The following is an 11594-nucleotide window of genomic DNA, read 5'->3' on the forward strand; positions in this document are numbered from 1 at the left end:
GTAGCACGTTTTCTGTCTGGGAACCAAGGAGCTAATGCCTTGGGCAGCTGGGTGCTAAGCTTCCCACCTCTGCAAATTAGGAACCCAAATATAGGAGTCAGATTTTAAAATCTGGGCTACAATGAGCAAGGGGTGAGGTTAGGACTTGAGCTTGTGGTTTCCTAGTCTGCACTTTACCTTTGCATGCAGATTCTACAGCTCACCAGAGAAAGGGATTAAGTAGAAGATATATAACACTGTTGTCAGCGACAACCTTTTCTGCAATGCACATGGTTGGGGTATGGTTTTAATAATGGAAAGCCATTTTACACCTTAAGCAAATGTAGTCAATGAAAACAGGCATTAAAAAAAAATGGTAAAAGACACGAAAGCCCCAGAATACACAGTCCACTTAAAAATAGAAATAAACAAACACTGCCCCCCCAAGAAAACCCCTTTTTAAAGTGTATACTGTAAATCCCCTAATTATTATTATTATTATTATTATTATTATTATTACTGAGGGTGGCTAGCTTTGAGGTAACAGCTACTGGCACTTGCCTATTTGGAGATGCCCTCCAAAGAGAAAAATGCTACAATACACCCCAAGTGTATCAGTTAAGGGCTATTCATGTTTTTTAAAGACAGTCTGAACTCAGCCTTTTGCTAACTAGCTTTTAACTAACTTGAGTAGATTGTTTCCATTTAAAAAATTTAACTCATTGTTTCTATTTAAATATTAAACTCATTCTTAAGATATGTGAGTGCAATATCTGAAACTGTGGTTCTCACACGGACCAGAAATCTTTGATCAGGCTAAATTGGAGGAAATATTCACAGCAAAAGAGCCCCTGGTGTGATTCATAATTAGGTTTATGCTACCAATGAAATAAGCTCATTAAGAGACGTTAAGAATGTAAATATAATTTTGAAATCAAATTGTCTGAAAAAATGTAGATTTGGAAATAGAAGATGAAGCGTGGCGGAAGAACTATGACAGGCTGTGTTAATGCAAAGGCAGAACAGAAGACAACTGATTTGCATAACAGGACTTTAAACCTGAAAATCCTCTTTACCCTCCCTGGAATAATTTATTCCAGATCATCAACACAGGCTTCTAACATGCAGATTTTGTTGAGAGCTGCAGGAGCCCAGCATCTCTTTTGCATTGAGCCTGATTTCAATCAGGAAAGCTGGATTTGAAAACAAAACAAAATCCTTGCAACATAACAACAGAAATCCAGCCTGGAAAGAGTGGTACAAGTCCCTGACTGGCATAAAGCCCAAGTAGCAGATTTCATCCTCCTCTTCCATGTATTGGTCTGGGACACGCACTGGCAGCAATGTGTGGGAGAGTCCTCAGGCCTTTGAACTAGCCTCTTTGATGTGGTATTTGCAGCAGCATTTCCAGCTTGAATCAAAATGCTGCTAGCCCAACTCTGCACCCAGTGTGATTTGACCGTACCTAAAAGTGTCGTCCCACCCTTAGGAGAAGGCAGCACCTTTACCGAGCAGCGGGGCACAGTGCTAAGAGCAGCATTTGCTTCTGCTGGAAGCAGTGAGCACGTCTGCTCGGTAGCTTCGGCAGCTCGAGTCCTTTGGGGCTTACGGCCACTGCCAGCTCCGAATCCTGAGCAGACGACGGATCCTGGAGTCTGCCCAGGCGGCTGGAACAGAGTGCCTACAATCGGGCAGGAATCCATTAGCGGGACCCAGACGATGCCTTGAGGTCTTGCCTTTAGCTTTTGCGGTCGCTGCCTTCTGCTTCAGGGGACACTCGAGAGCCCTTAGACCCGCCGCTGCTTCCCTGGCGCTTTGCTGGCACTCTTAAAATCCCTCGCCTAATTCGAGGCTCCGCCTCGCTGGTGGCGGCGGGATGCGCTGGCGAGCAAGGCCGGCAGGTGGCGGCCGCGGCCCGCGGAGGGGAGCGCTGGGAAGGGTAATGGGCCCGCGGAAAAGAGGGAGAAACAATAGGGAATAAACGTGCCTAGCTCCAAAAAGGAGCACTGTGGCTGCTGCTGCTGCTGTTGGTCTGGTCTGTGACAGGATTGTTCTGAATACGTTCACAAGTCAATGGAAATGCGTGTGTTTTAACTCCAGCCGGCTCTGAACCCACCCTCTTGGCGCTGTGTTACCAAATGTTGCTGGAAAGCAAAGTGCAATTTACACTAATACCAAAAAATCATGATTTCTTTATGGTGAGAGGAAGTATATGAGACCGCAAGGACCCCTTCCACAGCACATTTCCACTGTAAACTGTTCGTTGGGTACATTGCTGAGACAAAAAATCCCAAGCCTCACAAAAGCTTCCAGCAACACCTGTACGTGATTGCTTCCACTTGCTTGTAAGCACGGGTCCTTGTAAGTGGTCCTAAAGTCAGCCCACGGGAACACCAGAGGCAGTCAGTCACAAAAGGTATAGAATTTGTTCTGCCCCCTTCGTATTATATCTGAAAATTACTTATTTTTGTCTGTAAGTAAATTAGATTGCGTGGCTTTTAATAGAAATGCTATTGAATCAGCCCAGCTGAACATCACTGAATCATGAAAATGAGATTACTGTGTTGCTGAAAGAATACAAAAGGACTCAGGGATGGAGCTGCTGTCAAAGTCCATGCCCAGCTTGGTGTTTGTGTCTCATTCATGTTATATACAGCATATTTGTATTTCACAGAATAGTTTATGAAATACTTATCTTGATTCTACACCTGTTTTCATTTTTATTGTCCTTTACACCTGAGCAAAGGGGATGTAGAAAGATGCTACAAGTATTTAGAGCCAGAGGATGCCTTATGAGGAGAGACTGAGGGACCAGGACTTGTTCAGGCTGGGAAATGGAGAACTTGGAGGGCACCTCGCAGCAGCCTCCCTGGACCTGCAGGGAGGATATTGTGTAATTGGAACACAGCTATTCCCAGCAGTACAGGGCAGGAGGACAAGAAACAACAGGTGCGTATTGAAAAAAGAGAGGTTCAGACTGACTATGAGAAACTTTTTCCCTATAAGGGCACCCAGGCATTGGAGCAGGGCCCAGAGGGGTTGTACAATCGCTGGCTCAGAGAGTGGAGCTCAGTGCCCAACCGAGCAACTTGGTCTAATCTCATGCCCAACCCTGCTGTGAACAGGAGGTCACTTCCAACCTGAGTGATCCTATGGGTCTGTGAACTTATGATCTTGCTTATCTATCTATCTATCTATCTATCTATCTCCTTTTGGTGGTATTATTGTTCTTCTGAAAGAAGGTAGGTTAAGTGCATCCACACATAAAACCATATAATAACATGGTGTGGAAGAAATCCATTCTTTCTTTTTTGTTGGTTTGTTTTTTGGGTTTTTGTTTGGTTGGTTGGTTGGTTTTTTTGGTTTTGTTTTGTTTTTTTTAAGATAGGATCTTTCCCAGTCCGAAAGACTGCTACATAAAGATCAGATCATAAGCCCTGACTTTAGGTTGTGTAAAAGTACATTGCTGTGATCTATTTTCAATTTGCTTTAAAAAATTTGACAAGTTTGGATGAGGAGAGATAATGTTGATTGACACAATGTAAACACTCAGATTATAAGGATAGCAAGCACCTTCACGACGTTTTTTAGCTCTTGCATGGGAGATCAGATTTTAGCAACTTCCTTTGCATTCCACTAGGTGACTACAGAGACTTCTCGCTTTGTTGATACTAGTGATGTGGTAAATTCTCTATTTAAATGAGCATTAGTCATCTCTCAAAAATATAAGCTCTATTTCAAAGAAAAATTAAAAACCTGAACCAGAATCAGTTAATTTTTTAGGTTCAGTGCCTAGATTCCTTTGTTCTGAAAAATATGAATCTGAGCTGAAAAAAAATTCAGTACTCACTAAGGACTGACCATGAACAAATCAAATTGGGAAATGTGTTTTACAGGCTGATTGGAATGGAAAAAACTCTAAAAAGTGCATTTGATATGTAATATAATATCGTATGTGATGGTAAAATATGTTATAGGATGTGGTTTTATTCCTGAGAAACAGCTGACTTGTTGACACTGAAGTATTAGGTGTCAAACAATTGTTTAATGTTTGTTTTTTTTCAGGACTCAGTGTCCTGACATTTTGTCCTGTCTATTACAAAACACAGATTCTACTCTCATCATTCATTTCCTTTTTTTGTATGTGCAGTGCTGAAGCCTTGGACTGCGAACAGCCTCTTTGTTTCATCCAAGTTTTTATTTACTGTGTCCTACCTTGTGCTTCAAAAATTAATTCACAATTTCCACTTATCTAGCACTTCACCAATCTGTTTTAGCATTTAAAAAGGTCTCTTGTTGCAAATCCAATTAGCTCTTTTAGACCTGATCTTCCACTCTGTGTTAAGAGCCCTTTTAAACAATCAAACTTTTCCCGATAGAATTTAGACTTTTGAGAAGATATCCATCAATCTCCTTTGAGAATCATCCAGTAAAACACATTTGAAAAAAAACCATAAAAACTGTTCTTTAAAAAGACCTTAATTCTACATTTTCCCCTCTGAAATAGAAATTTATTTTCCATCGACTAATTGATCCAGAGTACGAAATTCATTAAGGTAGTTCTGGTCTATTTATTGTCAGTACTTTTCAGGTGACCTTCAGTGGTCCTGGTTTGGTTTTCATTGCTTTGTTAGTCATTTTGTAATCTACAGAAAAGGAGATTGTAGTGTGTCAGTGATGGCTTCTCCACTTTGAGAAATAGTGACAAAAAAAGAAAGCCTTTATAAGTGAGAAAATAAAAATATAAAAAATATGATCCATGGCAGTTCCATGGGTGAATGCTGTTCTTCAGTCTGTTCATAGTGTTGTTCTGGCAACTTCTCTTTTCTTATATACCTTCACTAAATGAAGGTAAATACCTTGCCAGTTTCTTTGTACCTGATTTGTCACTTTATCATGCAGATGTATATCTTTACCGGTGTCACTGATTGATTTTAGGGGGCTCTTGAAAAAAAAGGATCTGAACCAAAGTCCATGAAATTCAAGGTGATTTTTTTCCACAGGCTTTTCCTCATGGTTGATAGTGTTGCTTACCAGGATTGTGATACAGAATAGATGCTTTGAGATTTACAGAGAAAATATAATTTGAAACACTTGCATTCTCTAACTGGCAACACAGATAAGCCTTTGGAAAACATATGAGGACACCTTGCTGCTTGTCCTCTTCCTTGCCAAGTCTATTCTAGAATTAGTGTTAGTTTCCCAAAATGTTAATTATATTCAGATTTGTAAGAATGAGTGTTTTCCGTGCACACTCGAGCAGATGTTTCTGGTGTACCTTAAATGAAATGCTAGGAAGAGTCGAATATTTGCAGTATCTGGGAGGTAAATCCTAGCACGGTGTCTGGTTTGTTACCATAATCCCAATCTATGCAGAGGGGTGAAGGGATATTTTAAGGATGGAAAACAGTCTGTTCCTAATCCTTGCTGTTCCCACGGCAGATGAAACAAAGAACAAGAGCAAAGTTAAGCATGAGCATCAATGCAACAGTGTAATGAGATGAGCAGAAACACTTCTTACCATCCTGAAAAAATTCAGAAATCATCTGTATTGTGGTGCCTTATCTGAATCTGATCACCGAAAAACTAAATAACAAGACTCTGAGGAACTTAAATACTTTGTGAGAGTCTCAAAAGCAACCTTGGTGGAGAAGGGATTTTTTTTCCAGTGCTGTGTTTTCTGTGCCACTGAAAAGAGTCTGTCATGATTCTACCTAGCCATTATTGCCATTTGCAATGGTCTTTAGGACTGCAATGGGACTAACACTGAGCTCAGAATGTGTAGGAAAATTGTATTGTAGGCTTACAGCCAAACAACAGAAATATCTTCAAGATGCTGCTGGACAAGAGGGGCTTATTGCAAAGATCTTCTGCATGGCTGAAATACAACATTCTGGGGGCAAAGCCTGTCAGACACCTCCTGACACTTAGCCACCAAGGTAACCTAAGGACAGTATAAGAGTTTCCTCCTTCCAGCTCACAGTGAATATACCTAGTGAGGCAGAAACCTAAGCCATGCATGACTGTATTTTTCGTAAATGCACAGTGATGCAAAATCTTAAGAAATCAATTCAAGAATTATTCTCTCTGCTCCATTAAAAAGTGACATGATGAAAAGAGACTGTGAACCTTGCATTAACTGGGCAGTTAAATCAGGTTTCTATGTGTCTTGTGTATCTGAACCATCTGCTGATCTTAACCATTCATTTTAATTTGTCAGTACACTAGAATTCTACCAAGCTGATACAGGCAAAAGCAATTCCTATGGATAAATGCAGACGTCTGGCCATGAGAATGAAATATTTCAGCACTCCTATCACATGTGACAGCTAAGCAAATCTGTCCCTGGTGCTGACTTTATTAAAGCCTCCTGTGCTTACTAATAAAATACTGTCACCTCACCAGTACCCAAGGTAATGGCAGGGGAAGTCTATAAAGACCCTCAGTGGATTCCCGATAACTGGAAAAGGTGTAATATACACATACTAAGAGAAAAGAGTTATGTAGAGCCATTCAACAATGTGGAGACACTGTGGGTAATTTACAGCCTGAATCAATGTCTCATGTATTCAGGAGCTGCCTTGAACAGTAATTAATAAAGTAGGGTTCAGAATGGAAAGATGAGTGAGCTAGTCTCAGGACTCCACCTCAGACTTACTCCATGGCACCACTGTTATTTAAACTGCTTTATACAGTGAAATACTGCAATTGTCTCTCTCCTGAGAGATATGAATATGAAAAATATGTATCTCAAATGAACTCCATTGAAAAGAATGTATAATAAATTTTCTTCTTTGACATCAAATTGCTGCTCAGATTTAATGTCACCGAACTTTGGAAAAACTCTCTGGTTTCCCAGCATTTCTTTATTCATTGGTATGGATTGCATGAAACTTTCAAGATAGGTAGAAATAAAAAAAAAAAAAAGAAAACAAACCATATTTGTAGAGACATTAAGTCTTACATTTCAGGGCTTAAGTCAAATTCATTACTAGGAGTGAAGAAAGGAGTTTCCCTTCAGCTCAGGCCATTCCAGATATACTTCCTATGAAGTTTTCTTATCCTTCTGAAAGCTTAGGTGCAGACCTCACCATGAGGGGGGATACCTCACCAGAGAAAACACTCTTCTGAAATACTCTGAGAGCAGGTAGCTATAAATTATGTCCTCCTGTACCTATTCTATGGTTAACTATAAAATTGTTCCACTGTGAAAGAACAGGATTTAATTGTATCTTCATGTCAGTGAAGAATAAGGAAGAGTTTAGGGTTTTTAGAGACAAGGATATGCCCAACATTTAGCCCTTATAATACCACACTAAGAAGTGATGTAGAGAGGCCCAAAGCAAAGCTTTGCCTTATTAACAGTAGAATCTTGGATCTGGAGAATTTAGACCTGTATTGTACTTCTCATTGGGTGACTGCCTATTGTAGTATGTCTCTGACCCCAGGAGTTCTGCTGGAATCCGAAAAGCTAAACTGAGATGAGTTTTTAAAATAAAGTCATGGTCTTTGGCAAATATGGTTCTGTTTCAGTAGGGAAAAAAAGTATTCTGGCAGTTCTGAGTGCATTTCTCTCAATAAAATAAAACAGAAACTTGTCAGAACCCTGAGGGCACCTGTGCTTCTTATTCACCTGGACCAGCCTGATCCAGGATCTCCATCTATACATCCTACTTGTGGGCTCAGGGCCCCACTGAAGTTCTTCCCAAGGCTACATTGTGTCTGTGGCAACCCTTACCTGCAAGCTGACATCCTGGCCTAACTTTGACCCTGCCCCATCATTACGGACTTGCCCAGTGATCACTTGCCCTAGTCACCATCACCAGGCCTGATCCTGACTTGCTGATTTGCCTTCCCAGCTTCATGTTGGCACTTCAGCATCAACACGGATGTGCCTGGTGATTTGGGCACTGGGGGGGGGGTGCTAGCTGCCACATCTGGATGTGTCCTGCCTGCCCTGCTTGGTGGCTGTCAGAAATATTCTTCAGGGACAAACTTGGAAAATCCATTAAATATTTCTAATTCATGCTTTTCTGACATTTTAATGTGAATTTTTCAAAAATAGAATTAATCAGAACTTTTTTCTGACATAGTTCTTGTATGCATGTGATAAAATATGTGTCTATAACACTGTTTCCAGATAATCTAGGATAGAGATAACAAGGGAATTATCTTTGTAATTAAGCCATTAAGGCACATAACCTCCTACAGAAAGGAGTATTTGGGTAATTACACTTGTACAATGAGCACCTATTGTACCTTGTAGGTAATCTGACTGGAGACTCTCTAACAAAATATATGCATTGGTATTCAAAATTATAAATGTGTTTTAAAACAAATGCTCATTCTTGTTTGTTTTCCTTCCTCCTGTCTCTCACTGATCTCTCCTTATTGTTCCTTTTATATGGAACCTCTCAACATCAGCATCTGTTAGCACAACGGGTTGCCATAAAAGATTACAGAGTCATGCAGTTCCTGCAAGGTCACTCACAAATTTAGGTTAGAATACAGGCTATAACAAGAGAGATGCTTTAATTCAAAGTAAATTCAAAAGCAAATTGTGCTTCCAAATTTCCTCAGAGGTAGTATACTCTACAACTGTGGACTCTGCTATCAAGTCATTCATGCTGTGCTCAGACTTGAAATGAGTAAGCTTTGAAGAAAGCTGCATGTCTTTATTGGAAGTCTCACAGCATCTCTTGCACTTTATTAGCAATAAAGATTAAAAAGATTTAAAAGAAAATATAAGCTGGAAACAAATTTAGGGTGTAGTCAATGACATCTGCACATAATAAATCAAAATACTTGTGTTCTTATGCATAGTTTCTCAGCAGTAGCTTTTCAGGTGTTTCACAGCAGTGATTGGTAACAGTGAGCACACTAGACTTGGCATTTTCTCATGCCTTTACTAAAGAAAATGAGTCACAAGCAACTTTATTATTCCTCTGGGTCTAATTCATAGGGAAAGGAAGATAGAATAGTGAAGTGATTTACTTAAGTCACAGTCCAAGTCAGTGGCAAAACTGGAACAAAAGCTCAAAACACCCTAGCTGATTGTAAAAACACCCACATGCAGTAGGAAGACAAGCCTTTTAGCACGAGAATCTTACTGTGAAAAGGATTGAACCACACCTAGAACTGTAGACATTTGCTAGAGAGAGAGAGGCTATTGTAGCTCAGCAGTTTAAGAAAGAGAGAGGGGATTCAGCACTCTGTTTTATACTGGGGTTTCATGATGCTACACATTCCTGTAACTTTGATATGCAACCCTGGCTTTATCGTTAACTTGCTCAATGGAATCAAGTATGTATGTTGCACAGCAGGTTGCTCCTTGACCATTCATGAAATCAGGTGCTAGAAAATGCATGATTTACTTGTTTTACCTCTCTGCAGTTGCAACAACATGTCATTATGAAAATTAAATATGAGACCATCTTCACTAGAGACTGATTTTTTCTATCTATATTTTTATCTTCAGGAAGAGGTAGAATAAATATCTGCTGATTCACAGAGTTTCTCTAAAGATTAATTTCACTGAAATACTGTTCTTGAAGAAAGCTGGGAAAGATGAAAACCAAGGTTAGTGAGTATTACTAGCTATTTTAATGGAGATGTAGTTATCAGCTCTCATGTAAAAAGAGAACCCATTTAACTGAAGTTAACTCAAACATTCTGCCCCACACTGTAAGGTGTTGTAATAGATGACATTCGCAGATGACATAGGAGTATACTAGGAAAGCTATCCGGAAAACACAGCTCCTTACTGTGGTATCTCTTTCAAGCAGAGGTAAAGGACTCCTTTCCTTTGGGTCTTTATGCATTATTTCCATTATGCATGATCCTAAACATGCTCAGATCAATGGCAATCTTACCTTTGAGTTGAAGGAACATTAGCTCCCAGTAGTACGTAGCAAGATAATTGTAGGAGTATTTCTAAGGGATGATTTATTCTCTTTCTCATGAATTTGAATGCTAACATTTAGGAAAGTACTATCAAAAGAAGAAATCTATATTCTGAAAGCCCACTCTCAATAACTACTATGGAAAACAACCAGTCCTTCGTGTCTTTCATTTTCTAGCAGTATCTGATTATATATCAACAATTAAGGGAAACTTGCAACATCTGCAAAGACAGTATTAATAACCCCATTGAGAACTGAAGACACTGGGGAACAAAGAAAATAATTGAGTGTTCCAGAGCTATAAAACTAGACAGTACAGTTTGATATATTCTGCTATGCATAGCTATTATGTAAGTTATACAGTTCTGAATGCACAGTCACCTGCAACACCACTTTTCATAAGTTTTTATGTGTTTCAAATTGTCACACATTGATGCATTTTGTACACTTAATTGCTTGTATTTTCAATTTAGTGGAGAAGTTTACAAACACAATATTTTCAATAGATTCCAAATGAAATAGTGTATATGCAATTTCTTTTACTCACAAGGAAAAAAAAGGGGAAAAAAACACCAACAAAAGTTTATTGTGCATAAAACTGGGGGGCATCTATTGTAGTTCTTTCCTACCCATATATGATAATGACTTTCCTGTTGATTTTGAGATAACTACCCTGAGGAATGAAACATTGCAGCATTTACGCTGTTACAAATGTATGGTTTTACCTGAGTAGGTGCTGCAGGTTTGATCCCTTGCTTGTTTTATCTGATCTTTTTTAAGCTCAGAAAATAATTTTGCTGAAATTGCTAGAACTTTTGCCAATTATTTCACTGGGAACAGAAAAATAGGCATTCCTAAGCAGCACACAGGAGACAAGAAAAACCGCAGAAGTTACCTTCCCCTGGTAGTTTCAAAGCTGGATGCTTTGGAGTTGGCATCCTGCTGGGTGCTGGTGATGCCAGTGCTGTGGGAAGACTGCTTGGTAGATCTGTTCCCTGGAGCTGTAGCCTGGCTTGTAGTGACCCCTTGCTGGAGAGGGACTTCTCTAGCGTTGCTTTGTAGAGTTGTCCCTTTGCTGCTGGATGAGCTTCCCATCTTGTCTCTGTCAGAGTCTCCATCACTTGACTGCATTGCAGGGGTAGGTGTTGTCAGACTTGAAATTTTCTTCACTGCTTTCATTCTCAGAGTCTTGCCTGAAGATGCAAAAGGAGGCCCCTGTAAGGCACTCACTTTGTCAGCTTGGATTTCCGAATGGCGGGACCCTGTGATTGTGGTCGAAGATGGAGTCAAGTCTGAGTGACTTGTCTGGGTTTCACCATCCTGTCCTGTGGTCCAGAGCTTTCCTGGAGTGTTAAATCCAATGCTGCCACTCTGTAAGTGCAATAGGAGCAGCAAGAAGATGATCTCCTTCATTCTGATGGTTTGTAAATGCTACAAGTTGTCTCACATTTATTTCCCAAACAAGAAATCCTGAAGCTTCTCCCTTCTCCTGAGCTGCTACTCATACAGTGAGCCTACCCAGAGGATGGCCTGACAGGCTTTATTTTCATAGAAAGGAAACAGGTTTTGGTGTTTCAAAACTGACTGAGGAAGCCTGGTTTCCTGTTTCTGTGGATTCACCTTCAACCTGTGACCCCTTGGAGAGTGAGAGCCTGGCAGCCCATGTGGGAGGAAAAAAGAAGTTTCTGCAGAAGGCACAGGATAAAGACTAAT

General features: G+C 40.0%; 1 protein-coding gene across 1 annotated transcript in view; it reads right to left on the reverse strand.

Moving 5' to 3' along the window:
- MMRN1 (multimerin 1) overlaps positions 1-11376 on the reverse strand; it is a 43639-nt gene extending 32263 nt beyond the window's left edge. Inside the window, exon 1 of the mRNA XM_027636342.1 lies at positions 10777-11376. Within this exon, the coding sequence (XP_027492143.1) occupies positions 10777-11294 (518 nt within the window). The 5' untranslated portion in view covers positions 11295-11376. The remainder of the gene's footprint in view (positions 1-10776) is intronic.
- Positions 11377-11594: the final 218 nt, after the last annotated feature.

The sequence above is a fragment of the Corapipo altera genome, unplaced genomic scaffold, assembly GCF_003945725.1.
Source record: "Corapipo altera isolate COAL_440 unplaced genomic scaffold, ASM394572v1 22b, whole genome shotgun sequence".
In the NCBI taxonomy this organism is placed as follows: Eukaryota; Metazoa; Chordata; class Aves; order Passeriformes; family Pipridae; genus Corapipo; species Corapipo altera.